Source organism: Chiloscyllium plagiosum, chromosome 8, assembly GCF_004010195.1.
Source record: "Chiloscyllium plagiosum isolate BGI_BamShark_2017 chromosome 8, ASM401019v2, whole genome shotgun sequence".
Taxonomy (NCBI): domain Eukaryota; kingdom Metazoa; phylum Chordata; class Chondrichthyes; order Orectolobiformes; family Hemiscylliidae; genus Chiloscyllium; species Chiloscyllium plagiosum.
Window position 1 is genome coordinate 105670069 of NC_057717.1, and position 15044 is coordinate 105685112.

The 15044-nt window shown below is 45.1% G+C and overlaps 1 protein-coding gene across 1 annotated transcript in view; it reads left to right on the top strand.

The window, feature by feature from the left end:
• Positions 1-14030, top strand: part of LOC122552297 (non-receptor tyrosine-protein kinase TYK2-like) — an 18095-nt gene extending 4065 nt beyond the window's left edge. The window contains exons 2-10 of the mRNA XM_043695019.1: positions 679-830; positions 2067-2217; positions 2910-3004; positions 3757-3949; positions 5866-5984; positions 6386-6558; positions 7806-7923; positions 8282-8392; positions 9373-14030. Of these exons, the coding sequence (XP_043550954.1) occupies positions 679-830; positions 2067-2217; positions 2910-3004; positions 3757-3949; positions 5866-5984; positions 6386-6558; positions 7806-7923; positions 8282-8392; positions 9373-9510 (1250 nt within the window). The 3' untranslated portion in view covers positions 9511-14030. The remainder of the gene's footprint in view (positions 1-678; positions 831-2066; positions 2218-2909; positions 3005-3756; positions 3950-5865; positions 5985-6385; positions 6559-7805; positions 7924-8281; positions 8393-9372) is intronic.
• The last annotated feature ends 1014 nt before the right edge of the window (positions 14031-15044 follow it).

Consider the following 15044-nt stretch of genomic DNA (forward strand, 5'->3'; position numbering starts at 1 on the left):
GTCCCCTCGACAGCTCCGTCTCCTCCCTCCCTCCCATGTCCCCTCGACAGCTCCGTCCCTCCCTCCCCCCCCACGTCCCCTCGACAGCTCCGTCTCCTCCCTCCCTCCCCACGTCCCCTCGACAGCTCCGTCTCCTCCCTCCCTCCCCACGTCCCCTCGACAGCTCCGTCTCCTCCCTCCCTCCCATGTCCCCTCGACAGCTCCGTCTCCTCCCTCCCTCCCCACGTCCCCTCGACAGTACTGTATGTGTTTGAACTCTTGTGCAATCCCAGTTTGTAATCGCTCTCCCCTTGATGTGTGCTGTGTGCTGCTGGGGCATTAAACAGCAAACTTCCCTTCCTCCTTGCTGCTTCCTTGAGGATGCTCCTTTGAACCTGCCTCTTTGCCCAAGTGTGTGGTCAGCTGTCCCAGTAACTGTCCCCAGTCGAGAGTCTGTGGATTGCTGGAGGCAATATCTGACGATCCAAGTGCTGTGAGTCCGAGGCGTTGAGGGAGCCCTGAATTTGGGACAGAAACACAGCACAATGCAAACATGAAATACAGTAACTGAGAATCCAAGCGTGATATCAACCCTCTCTGTCCTGCTTCAGACTTACTGTTTGGCTGAGCGTTGAAAGTGAAATTTTGATTTGGGCAGTTTGCGGAAGCCCTGACTTGTGAAAATCGTTGTCCTCCCAGAACGTGTGGAGCGGATTCCCTGGATCGCTCCAGAGTGTGTCCAGAATGTGAACAAGTTAAGCCTGGGTGCTGACAAATGGAGCTTTGGGACAACTGTTCTGGAAATCTGCTGTCATGGAGAGGTCCCACTGAAGGAGCGAACACTGTCTGAGGTAACATCTACTCTGAGCCATGCTGGGCTGGGCAATATGAACAAGAGGACCACAGTGCACTCCCGCTGATCGCAGGGCATAGTCATTGGGATGCAGGACAGTGGCAGACTGGGACACAGGGATAGGAGGGCCCAGGGGTTACAGCTATGGTCTCTTCCCATACCTTGATCCACTGGTGACAGCTCAGTGATCTGAGCTGGGCAGCTATAAAGGAGAGTGAGCCTGAGGATTTAACCCATGTTTACTTCCAGTACACCCAGGTCAGTGTTTCCTGTCCTGTGGGACAGTCAGTGTCCCCCAGTTGCTGTTTGGGTGCAGCAGTTTCCCCGCACAGCTGCCGCAGGGTGGCGGGGGGCCTGCGGGGGTGCATGGTTTATGAAGAAAGCAGGATAGCTCAGGCCTGGAAACTGCTGAAGTGGCTCAAATGTCAGAAATACTGGTGGGAAACATTTGGGTAAGGAAAGAAAGACGAGAGGAGCAAGAAGAAGCTGAGGAAGTGAGTTGACCAGGAAAGTTCTGGATCTTGAGAAGAGGCAGCTGCAAGACAAATCTGTGAATTTCAGTTGTGAAATATTCAGTTTGCCTGCCCCTGCACCCTGAGCAGCTTTTAGTGATGGCAGGAGTTCCAAACCCAAGTCCTTGGCCTCACATTTGGGCGTGGCTGACTGTGGTTAGTGCAAACTGAGCTTGATGTGTTTGTGCGTGAAAACCTTTGAGAAGCTGAGCAGCTGCCAACTGCAAATTAAAGATCACCCAGCCGAATTCAAACACATTAGTGTCTTTGCACTCAAAACACATTTGCTTTTTTCTGCATTTCTGTGCACCCTCTCAGTCCCCCTCCTTTCCACACATCAATGTCAATCTAGTTCTGGGGGCATTTGTTTGTACACCTCCCTCTGTGTCGCTGTCAACTTTCTGCTCAGCTCCTGGGGATGAGAAGGGGACAGGGAGGCTGTGTTGTTAGATACACACACACACACACACACACACACACACACACAGTCCCTATCCTGGGAATGAGAGGGAGGGGGAGGGAGGCTGTGCTGTTAGATACCACACTCTCTCCCCATATCCTGGGACTGGGGGGTGTGGGAGGGGGAGGGGTGGGGGCTCTCTCGCGCTCTCTCTGTTTGAGCTTGTTTACCTGGTCACTCTGCCATCGTCCTGAGAGCTCAATGTAACTTACTATTAGAATTCCAACCTGCAATGCCTTTTTCTGATTTTAATTTTAAACAGAAAGAGAGATTCTATGAGATGAAAGGGAAGCTTCCAGAACCATCCTGTAAAGAGCTTGCTGACCTGAATAGCCAATGTCACAGCTACGAGGCAAACCAACGGCCATCTTTCCGGACAATTCTGCGGGAACTCACAATGCTGCAACAGCAAAGTAAGGCCCTGGTCCCATGCCTGTGTCTTTTGATATGGCTGGGTTGGGGGCAAGCAGTTCAATTAGCTCTTTCTCTCTGTCACTGGCCTGCTCTGGATCAGTCAGGACCACCCTATCTCCTTTTCTGAGCGATATAGGGTCAGCACCGAGCTGCTGTCTGCCAAGCTCCTGCTCAGGACTCTGTCCGACCAGAGTTGGGAAAATTTATGGCTGAAATTGGGACATTGATCAGGGCCACTGAAGAGGGATGTGGTGCAGGTGATATGCTGATAAACTGTTAACAAAACAGTGACCTACTGCCGGGGTGGGGTGGGGAAAGGGAGGGGTTGCTCTCTCCTGGGTGCATTGAAGATGTGTTTTAAAAGAAGAACACGAAGCATTAGGAATTAATTTTAATGTTACTGTGCTGTAAAGCAGCCTGTGCGAGGTTGTGATCTGTGACCGGCACTTGTTAATCTAAAACAGAGTCATCACAATGAGACTGAATTGAGAGAGGTTTGCTCAGAACGGGAAAAGGTACTTGTGAATGCTGGTCAAACCATTGGCTTTACCACTTCTGTTCATGACCTTTTGTTGCAGTGATTTTGTTTTAAATGCACTGGTTGTTCTGGTACATTTTATTTGTTGGTGTGTATTCAGCCGTCTTCCTTATCCAGTTTCTGAATTCTAATGTTTGATGACCTGCTTCCTAGATCCGGACATTTCCTGTGAAAATTCAGTGCCTACTGTTTCCGACCCCACTGTCTTCCTGAAACGCTACCTGAAGAAGGTCCGAGATCTTGGAGAGGTGAGCCTTTTTGCACCTTGCACCCTCCTAGTTTTTGGTAAATGTCCTGCAAACAGCTGTGAGGGGATCCTAACTCTGGTGTTATGATTCTTGCTGGAACTGACTGCAGATGTTTGCAGTTTGTTCTGACCAAATGGGTGTGCTGCCTATCTGAATGTTAAATTTATTCCCCACTGGGTCCAGTAAAAGAGCAGAATGGGTCTGAAGACAGTTGCAACTCTGTTTAAATCAGAAACCAGCACTGAGTGAACTCTGGTGATCTCATGCTTTCTGAAGTACAGGTTGTTAATGAGGACAGTGGATGACTGTCCAGTTTGGCTTCGCAGTGTCAACTTGCAGCATTGAGTGGTTTCAGTCACTTTTTATCTCCCTTGTCTCTTTCCCTCTGTGTGCCCCAGCTTTAGCAGCATCAGCTGTTCTGTTTCTGACAGCAGCCATTCCGAGAGCTGTCTGCAGGACATGACCACTCTTGCTGTGTTCAGCAATGTTGTTGTTTGGGGCCTGAGACTGCAGGGAGCTCCTGGCTAAACAGGAACAGGTTTCAATTCCCTCTCACTCTCCCGTATCTTGTCTCTGTTGAATGTAGATAGGACACCCAGCCCAGGCCTTGCCTGACATAGCTCACCTGCCTTGGAGGCCCAGTTTATGTCGTTTATTTGGACTGTATGGAATTAACAAATGTCTCGGGAGTAGGAGGGAAGTTGGGATTGTGGAAGCAATGTTTTAACCCTGGATAATTTGCTTTGCTGTAGGGTCACTTTGGTAAGGTGGGTCTGTACATTTATGACCCATTTAATGATGGCACGGGGGAAGTTGTGGCAGTGAAATCGCTGAAGTCCGAGTGTGGGGAGGAGTTGCACACGAGTTGGACACGGGAGATCGAGATTCTGAAAACATTGTACCACGACAACATTGTCAAATACAAAGGCAGCAGTAGCGAGCAAGGTAACTGTCGGAGGAGTTCCCACTGCGGATTAACCTGTATCCCATTGAGCCTTGGTCAGCAAGTCATCTCCCTGCTGTGAGAAACTAAGCTCACTCACTTCAATAATTTCAGTCCGAGACAAGATCTGAAGAAGTAGTATCATTTATTACGCTCTTGCAAGAGGGTAATAAATGTGGTGTCTACTGTTTACAAAGGCATATTTTAGCGAATACAAAAGCAATTATATATTTCCTTCATATAGTTTTCATTCTTGTTAACTCAGCTCTTGGTTGAAACAATTATACACTGGTGAGAGTTCAGTTACCTTGCATATGCAGTTATGATTGCAGAAGTAACACTGCTTTACCTATATCCCACATTGCCCATCGATCCAGGAAAAGCCGCCAGTATAGAAAAGGGCTGGAGTTGCCAGTGCCGGCTTCCGGCTGTACCATCTCAACTCCTTCAAATAACGAAACTTGCTCTCATAGAGTATTACTCAAAACACACCAAGGTGCTTCACTGATGTTTAAATTCAACTTACTTCAGTCAGGAAAGTCAGCTAGTTCCACCCAGCAAGCTCCCGGATACAGTGGGTGGAATAAAGAGTTAGTTTTTGTTTTGGTGATGTGAGAAAAGAATGCCATCCAGATCCTGGGAGAGAGAGCAGGTGGAGGGGAGAGATGGAAAAGACCATAAGACATAGGAGCGGAAGTAAGGCCATTCGGCCCATCGAGTCCACTCCGCCATTCAATCATGGCTGATGGGCATTTCAACTCCACTTACCCGCATTCTCCCCGTAGCCCTTAATTCCTTGTGACATCAAGAATTTAATCAATTTCTGCCTTGAAGACATTTAGTGTCCCAGTAATCTTCGAAGCTCCAATGAATACAATCCCAGGATCCTCAGCCGTTCCTCATATGTTAGACCTACCATTCCACAGATCATCCGTGTGAATCTCCGCTGGACACGCTCCAGTGTCAGTATGTCCTTTCTGAGGTGTGGGGACCAAAACTGGACACAGTACTCCAAATGGGGCCGAACCAGAGCTTTATAAAGTCTCAGTAGCACAACAGTGCTTTTATATTCCAACCGTTTTGAGATAATTGACAACATTGCATTCGCTTTCTTAATCACGGACTCAATCTGCATGTTTACCTTTAGAGAATCCTCAACTAGCACTCCCAGATCCCTTTGTACTTCGGCTTTATGAATTTTCTCACCGTTCAGAAAGTAGTCCATGCTTGACAGGACAAAGATACATCAATATCTAAAAGTGACAGGCTAAACAGCACCTAAAACAAAGTGAGGGGAAGTCTATTAAAAGCACTGAAGGTAAATCGGTTTCATACGGAGGGCCAGTGACTGACAGCACTACCTCCAACTGTGTGTGTGTGTGTAAGATTTGCGACCGAACTGAGGAGTGAAGAGCCCCCGCAACTCTCTGGCCAAAGATCAGAAGGAAAGAGTTGTGACTTTAGATTGAACAGAGCGCACAAGAGTGAGTGTGTGTGTGCGTGTGTCAGAGTGAGTGTGGGTGTGTCTGCATCTCGTGGATTCCCTGGTGCACAGGCTCTAGTGAGCCTTGGACCCAGCGTTTGCTGAAAGTTTGAAAAAGCTGTTAATGGATCCCGGGAGACAAGTATCTGAAAAATAGCTGACATGGTGGAGCTGGTCAGAAAGTGGTCGGACCAAGAGATGATGGTTAGAGGAGTTACCTGAAACAGGATGATGCACAATAGTCAGTCATCACAAGATGAGAAACTGTTTGTGATTTTCCTGAGCACTGTCTGTTCCTTTAGCTGAACTATTTGTGAAAGACCTTGCATACTTTGCTTCATAAACTTCTCTGTCTTGATGGAATCTATTGTTCACTGACCATGCATTAATTCAGACAAGTGCTATCTTTAAACTCGTCGTCTCCCTTCACTTTAGGAGGTCAGATTGTACAGTTGATCATGGAGTATCTGCCTCTTGGCAGTCTGCGAGATTACCTTCCAAAACACGCTGTCGGACTTGGACAGCTTCTCTTATTCGCAAAACAGATTTGTCAGGTAAAAACACACCAAGCTTTGTTTTCTTTTTTCAGGCAAGTAATTAAATCTCCTCTTAACTTGTGCTGTCGCAGTGCTCATGTGTCATACTTTTGTTTCCCTGTCAACCAGTTGAACCTGCTCCTCCATTGATCCAGGCACCTGGAGACCATACCAGGGCATTTCCTGCCATAGATGACTCAGTATAAATGCCATGATATATAATTAAAACCTGCATTACAAACATTCAATCTTGGCCTGTCAGCCTTCACAGGTAGCATTGCTAGTGTAGCAGCAGCAGGAACTGTGAAGAGCTCTCCCAACAGATAGGTGTGAGGGAATGGAGTCCCCTCCATTAAGCCTCCCCTTCTGATGTGAAGTGCTCAGGGCGCTGACTCATGGTCTTTGTGTCTTCGATTCAGGGCATGTCCTATCTCCAGTCGCAGCGGTATGTGCACCGTGATCTGGCTGCCAGGAATGTCCTAGTGGAAAATGAGAATGTTGTGAAGATTGGGGACTTTGGGTTGGCCAAAGCAATCCCTGAACACCAGGACTATTACCGAGTAAAGGACGATGGAGACAGCCCTGTGTTCTGGTGAGTTCCTACTTTGTTACATTGGCAGCTTTTGGAGCTGGAGGGGGATTCGGTGTCACTGTCTGTCGGCCGGATATCCAGGTTCCTCATTCTCCACAGCCAGCAGCTGGAGGGCAGTTCACCTCAGTGATTGCAGCTTTGTGCATGTGTGCAAATCCTGAATTCAGGACCAGAAATACAATATTGATCTAGAAAAATCTGCAAAATCCTTTCCTCGGTGAGTGGTGAGAATGTGGAACTGGTTACTACTGGGAACAGATGGGGTTGAATAACTCATTTTTGAGGGTCAAGTTTAAAACCTATTAGATCACCAACTTCCCTCCAGTTTTGGTGAAATGTTCATTCTGATTATAGAGTCACAGATGAACAGCATGGAAACAGACCCTTCGGTCCACTTGTCGTGCCGACCAGATATCCTAAATTAATCTAGCCCCATTTGCCAGCAGTTGGTCCATATCCCACTAAACCCTTCCTATTCATATATCCCTCCAAATGCCTTTTAAATGTTGTAATTATACCAGCCTCACCGTTTCCTCTGGCAGCTCATTCCATACATGCTTTATATCTTTTCCCCTCTCCCCCTAAACCTCTGGTGTTCTCTCTTGTTTGTTCATCCAGGGGATGCACGTGTCACAGACTGGGCTGATGTTACTTGCCTATCCCCTGATGCCACTGAGGTGCTAGTGGGCAGCCAGGTGGATGCTGTTGACATGCTGAGTGTTTCTCGCATCACCTCCTTTTAATGGCAGGTTTCCAGTGTCTGCAGCCTTTTGCTTTGGTTGTGATGTCGAAGCAAGGGCGACTGAGTGTGATGTGCATTGAAGCCAGTGATATTTATCCTGTCTGTCCCACTGGGGAATGTTCAGTCTATTCAGCTGTTTCTGATGCGAGACCAGGAGCAGCCTCACAAAGAAAGACAAATGTCAGCATACTGTGAAACTCCATTGCAAACCTTGCCCTCATGATCCTTTCCTCAGCTTCTCGCTGCTTTGACTGGTGTCAGTCCTATGGGGTGGGGCTGCTGCTGAGTTTCAGTGAGAGGGACAGTTTATTTAATGACAGGAGTTTTTCCTTATTGCTGTTCCGAGAGACGCTGAGACTGGTCAGCAGGACCTGTCACCATGTTGGCTAAGAGTACTTCTGCAACCTTGGTCCTTGCTGGTGTTTAAGCCAATGTGAGGAAATGAAATATGGCCTGTGTACAGCAGTTATTCAGATATATGTTTTGCTCTTGTGTCTTATCCCAGGTATGCAGTTGATTGTCTTAAGGAAGGAAAATTCAACTTTGCTTCTGACGTTTGGTCGTTTGGAGTCACATTATATGAACTTCTAACGTACTGTGAAACCCGCCAGAGCCCACCAGCAGTAAGTCTTACCCTGCAAGATATGGTCAGGTCCCATTTGTGCTGTGTAATTGGATTGAGCCCAGTCTGAACCCAATTCACTGACCATTGCTGTGCCCGGGAAAACTCTGAAAGATGATGGAACAGCCATCTCTCTCCTCAGAGCTGTCATTGATCCTCATTGTACTTTTCCCACATTAACCACGGCACAACACAGACTCCATCACCCATGGAGGATGGTATCTCTACTCTCTGTCACACTGTTCCACTGTCACCTTCACTGAGATTCTTTCCTGTTCAAAATTCCTTCAAAAGGGCTTTTTTAATTTTGAGTGTGTAAGAGATAATGTCAGTCACTGACTTTCAAACCTTGTTCCTAGAAATTCATCGAGATGATTGGAGTGACGCACGGACAGATGACGGTGGTACGACTAATTGAACTGCTGGAGAGGGGGCAGCGTTTGCCTTGTCCAAAGTCTTGTCCCTTGGAGGTAAGAACAGAAAATGGGGCAAGTGACTAGTTTTAACAATACCTTTGGTATTGGCAAGAGGTGGCTGTTCCCACTGAGCCGACTCAGTGTCTGAACTGTCAATGACCAGAGCCTTTCAGCTTCCCAGTTCGAGTCATTGATGTGCTGCAAATACTCAGGAGGCTCAGCAGCTCTGCCAGCATCTGTGGAGAAAGTGACAGAATTGACCTTTTGAGTCCACAGACCGTTCTGTGGAGCTGATAGCTGCTTTTGTTGGTTGCAGGCAGTTGGAGGAGGTTTGTGTTTGTGACAGGACTGGAACCTGTTATCTGACTATCACAACCAGTTCAATGGCTTGTGTAAATATTGTCCAGCCTGTCAGTCCTTCCTTAGGTGTGCAACTGGACCGAATGCTTCAGCAAATTCCAAAACACAGGTGATGCAGCAGGTACTGCTGTTTGTGTTTTTTTTAATGGTGCAGACAATTCACTGCACGAGGAACCCATCTCCCCGAACCCAGGGTTCTGTTAACTGCAGTGTGTCTGTGCAGCAGGTAGCTGCTGTACATGTGGGAGAGTTCAGAGCGAGGTGACTCGAATGTTTCACATGGCAATTCCTCTGCTCCATGTCAGTGGGTAATAACTAGTGCTAAACTGCAGGTCCCATGAAGGGTGACCCTCAGTTCCTCAGCCAGCTGTGATGTCATGGTAGTTAGGTTCATATTGGAGGGTTCTCTGTGCCATACAGTGACTGAGGTCAGGGATGGATCAGGATGATTTCTTGAAGCCAGCTTGTACTGAGAAATGCCACCATGATAATGGATTATAACAAATCTCATGGGAGGAATGAGGAGAGATGGGAACAGGCTGTAAAGTGGGCTGCATTTGGCCTTATCCAAATCATAAACTTGTCTTGTGAGAGGTTGCTCCTCATCAAACCGGAGTTGTTTCGCGCTGAGTAAAATTCACACCTTTTTTAATCCCCTCTCTTCCCTCCCCCAGGTTTACCAGCTGATGAACAAGTGTTGGGAATCTGATCCAGTTCGACGTCCCCCATTTCAGGAGCTGATTCCAGTCTTTCAGAAATTGTATGAAAGATACAAAAGGATTGAAACTTCAAACATTCTCCAGAAGTTATAAACAGCAACTGCCCTGATCAACCTCTTTCTATCCTATTCCTTGTCTGACTTTGTAGAATTAATTGGCAGCAGCTGATAACTGAATATTTAATTTGAACCCCTCTCCGTCTTTCTCTGCTGTCCTCCCTCCTTTTCTGTTTGTGTCCCTCTGTTGCTGTGCTGTCCTCTCTCACAATGCTGTTGTTCCCCCCACTATGTCTCTGCTGTGTTCTCTCTCTCTCCCTGTGCTGCTCCCCTTGTGTCTCTGTACTGTTCTCTCTCCCTGTGCTGTCTTCTCCCTCACTCACTCTCTGTGCTGTCCTCTCTCTGTGCTCTCCACTCTCTCTCTTTCTCACTGACCATTCCCCCCAACTTCTCTGTTTCTGTACTGTCTTCACCTCTTGCTGTACTCCTGTCTCGTTCCAACCCCTCCCCCTCCATCTCTTTCCTGAACCTGTGGATGTGTTGGAGAGCGTCACAGCTAATTAGCGGTTGTGAAGAGATGTCGCTGTGTGGATTCGTACACAGCAAGCTGTCTCAAATCCAAGAGAACCATTTAGATTTCTTGGCAAGGGAATGGTTATTGGGCTTGCAGAACTTTACAGCCTAAATGATCAATGTGACTTTGGTTTAATGTCAGCTGAAAGCTTTGGTCTCTCGTCGGCATTGTTAATGTGCTGTCAGGAGTTGGAGTGGAAGAAGCTGAAGGATCCAACTGTGAAAAGGATTGTTGGTGAAGGTTCATGTTTTTAATCCCTTCCCCCCCCCCCCTCTCAGAACCTCTCCAGTTTGAATTAGATCTGAGATGGAAATTAAGAGATACAGATATCGGTATTCATCTAACGCTTTGCTTTTCATATCTACCGTAATGTAGTTACACAGAATGGCAGCAGCTGTTAAAGCCACTGAATGGAAATATATTTCAACTCTTCCCTGTAATGGGCGCCTCAGTACTGATGAGATTCTGATTTCTTGTTGAAACTCAGATGTTTTACACTGTTGAAATTTAGTTTGGTACAATGATGGCTCAAGTTACAATCACATTATCTTCAGAATAATATAGAACGTTACAGCACAGTATAGGCCTTTCAGCCTTCGATCTTGCGCTGACCCGTGGAACCAATCTGAAGCCCATCTAACCTACACAATTCCATTCTCATCCATATGCCTATCCAATAACCATTGAAAAGTGAAGACAAGAAATGAGGGCTCGTCTGGGATCACTGAGAATCCAGCGAGAATCCTATCCAGTAATGCTCGGCTGGCTTGCTGTTGAATTATTTTTGCTTTGCAGTATTTTGGGTCGTGTTACTAAGTGCCAGTAGACCTATACATTTTGCATGTTTCTGATTTATTGATTTCAGTCAGTGTGCTTTACTGCCAAGTCAGTTTTTGTCCCGCTTTAACTTAAATGAGAGCAACTCAGACATTAGCTCAGTAACCTTGGTCCTTGATGGGACGTTTGGAGTTGGATTGCTGACTGAAGCCAGGGAGATGGACTAATACATTCTCCCTGAACTGGTACCACACAGGAGGCATCTTGTTATCGTATCAAACCATAGCTGCCAGTATTATCAAAAGCACAGGACCAATTGTATGTGAGCTTCCATATCTCTAAAGTGGCTGAGTTGAGGGGAGAAGTTCTTGAGTCTGATTTCACCAGGCAGTGATACATCAGCCCTCGTTTCCTAAATTTCACGGTAATTTGTACTATTTACAGATGTGGTCATGTATATACTGACCCACAGCATCTTTTTCTGTTGGTATTCAGACTTTTTATGCCATGTGACAATGAAAATGGTGATGCCAGTCCTGAAGTGACAGTCAGACATGTCAAATTGTGGAATTAGCATGATGTAACACTCTTTAACACTCCAAGACCAACTCACCAGGAAAACTGCTCACAAGGTGGAACTAAGCTCAGGAATATTATGGAAATACAATTGAAATGATCTTCAGGTGGAATGGGAGATGCGTGCCAAGTACTTCTGCTCACCATTACAATGGCTTTCAGACTCGCTGACTCTTGACCTGACAGTTTTCCCATTGGATGGTTCAGTTGTTTAGTAAGTGGCCCCTGCTGATGGAGGGGTGCAGGTCCCAATCGTATCGCTCTGACTTTGGGTGTGTTGCTAGGTTTTTCATACAATTTGAATGAACACTGACTCTGCCAGCCTCAGGGGTAAGTATATCACTTTCCAGCACAGCACACTCTAGGAGTGATATGTTCCTGCTTCCCCGGACACTCAGTCTCTCGTTTGATTCAGTGTTCATTCTAAAGACCAATGAGAAGAGGGTGTAATTAACGGACTGGAGTATGATCCTCATAGCTCATTGTTTTACAATATTAACTGACACAAGAAGGCATCTCTAAACAATTCATTCAACTGCTTATATTTACCTGTATTATCCAAACTGTGTTTTCTGCTTTGAGATGCTAAGAAGCAAATGCTATGTGACTGCTCTTTGGAGTTGAGTTAGTCGAGCAGACAGTAACTTCCCACCCTCAAGGAGCAAAGTGTGGGCGAGGTCCCTCAAGGACTCACTCGTCATCATCATCATGGTGAGTTTGCTGAGTTGAGGAGGAGTGAATAACTGTGACTTATCTCTTCAGAAAGACGTTGTTCAGATTGAGAGAGTTTTAGGTCTCCAGAAAATTCTTTGCATTACTGTGTTGCTGAACAGGTCAATTCAGGCACAGCGGCCTGATCAAAGTTTGTGCGAAGATTTGTAGCTCGGGTGCTCGTTATTGTGGTTCTGTTCGCCGAGCTGGAAGTTTTTGTTGCAAACGTTTTGTCCCCTGGCTAGGCGACATCATCGTGCTTGGGAGCCTCCTGCGAAGCGCCTGAATTAAAAAGGATCGCAATGTATATAAGTGGTTAGAACTGGACTCAAGATGTATCTTAAACACCAAAACAAATTACCACAAATCGCTTATGGGACTTTTTAAAATTACTTTTCATTTACCTGACCTGATTGTGAATGATGGACATCATGTATCCCATATTACATTATTTGCACTTAAATACATGGCCAATTTATTGTTGAAACAGTGTCATTCTTATGTTCAGTGATGGACGGAGATTACCCGACTTTGGAATACACATGTATGTCTGTCTGTGTCTCTCTCTCTAGATTTTCTCAAATAGACTTGCACTTTTTAGGAAAGATCAGGCAAGATTGCCAGGGTCTTACCTTACCTTTCTCTCTTGAAAGCATTTATCTTAAAGTATCGATGACCATTTGTTCTCCCAGGAATGTGATTGAAATGTTATGTGATTATGCCAGTTAGCATGTTTTGCTGGTGTCCAGAGTCCTCTATTAACCTCATTCTTTCTGTTTTACACTCAAGTTTTAGCTCTATTTTCCTGGACCACTTATTTATTATAACTGAATTACATCGAACTTCATTTAACAGTGGATTACATTAAAGTAGCACCATTTTTGCTTTTGTATCAGAATATTCATATCTTAATGCAGCTGAAAGTGTAATTGTAAACTCTTTTCCCATGGTGTTACATCGACTGGATCAGCACCTCTGGCCATGTTGGGACAAACTTTAGAAATCTCTCGTCCTGCTGTAGGAGTGTCTGTTCATGAGCATTACTCTTGTCAGCTTCATATCTACATTATGATGTGTCAGGTCAGAACACGATAGAAAAGCTTTTTAGTGATGAATGTGTTCCTATCCATCCTCAAATTAGCATGTTGCTATTCTCCCCCTAATCTGCACAAGCGCATGGGTGAACTTGACTTTATACTTCTGAAGAACAAATGAATTTTATTGTTGATTACTTTAACCTATGTTCTCATCATTTGGGATTGAGTGCTGAAGTAGAAGTAAATGGTTTTCAGTTTTAGTTCTGCATCAGGGATTTTTTTATATAAAAGGGAAAAAGTAATTTTTGAGCACAGATTTCAAAACAGTCTTTTCAAGAAAGCAAGCTACCAGAGAAGTTCACTGAAGCAATGTTCACAATGTTGAATATTTTGTGAACAGAAAAACACCTGGCCACGAGCCACAATTGGGTTTCATTGAGAAGATTGTCACGCGAGGCCATTGGAGCCTTTGGCCGGCTCCCTTCTGTTGGAGCTGGAAGGCAGTCTCAAACTGTTCTAACCATTCAAATAGACAGGACTTTTCTTCAGCTTCAGCTAAGGAAGTCTATAGGAATAGGTGATGTCTGTGAATGTTGAGGAGAAACTGTAATGAAGAGAATCCCCTTTAGCAGGAGGAAGAGAAGTAAACCCATCAATATACTTCAATGAGTTCAACTCCATCAGTTGTGTAAGAAATTACAAGACTTCAGCTGAGTGATACTTCACTTGGGTTGAATATCTGGAAAGGGTATTAAGGGACAAAGAAGGAAATTTTTGACTTAAGATCTTTCCAATTGGAATTCTATTGTATATATAACTTTTTTTGTTTGATGTAATAAATTTATCTTCTTTTGTTAAAAAGTACATTGACAGCCTCATGAATATGTTCAGTGACTGACCAGCACGGAAACCAAGCTGCAAAAATAAAACTTAGTCTATCAAGCCAGGTGTCTCTGGAATCTGACTTAGTCATAGAGCATGGAAACAGATCCTTCAGTCCATCCAATCTCTGCTGAACATAATTCTAAATCAAACTAGTTCCACCTGCCTGTGCTTGGCCCATTTCTCTCCAAATATGTCTTGGTCATGTGCTTATCTAAATGTCTTTTAAACACTAACTGTACCTACATCCAGCACTTCCTCATTCTACACACGAACCACTGTGTATACAAAAAAAACTGCTCCTCGTGTCATTTTTAAATCTTTCTCCTCTCCCCTTCCAACCTATGCCCCCTTGCCTTGAAATCCCCCCACCCGAGGGAAAAGACACCTGCCATTCACCTTATCCGCACCCTGCGTTATTTTATAATTCTCCATAAGGTCACCCTTTAACCTCCTATGTTCCAGTGAATGAAGTCCCAGCCCCTCATATAATACAAATACTGCATTCCTGGCAATATCCTGCTCAAGCTGTTCTGAACCGTCTCCAGTTTAATAATACCCTTCCCATAACAGGGTGACCAGGAATGGACATAGCCCTCCAAAATAGGCCTCATCAATATCTGTACAACCTCAACATAACATCCCAAATCCTATATGCAGAAGACTGAGCAATAAAGGCCATCATGTAAATGCCTTCTCTAGTATTACCTTCAACTGGAACCAAAACCAAGTGGGAGCTCTTTGGGTGATAGAAATCTGTTAATTTAAGAGCAGTCTGTGACATTGAATAAAATGAGTTACATGGAGGCACTGGACATAAACAGAAGAAGGTTTTGAAGTATATGGGTTGGAATTATAAAATTACTTGAACTGTTGCTCAGGCTTTTCTGTGTGGTTAAGGTGTAACAGTGGATTATTGTAAATTTTTGTCTAAGGCTACATTAAGTTAGCGGACTAGTTGGGCAAATAAAAACATCTTCTAAGGTTTAGATTAGACTTGAAAGGAGAGAAAACTGAAACTGATGTGTCATTGCTTGAATGTGCTAAAATTCAATTAAAACTGGGAAAAAAAAC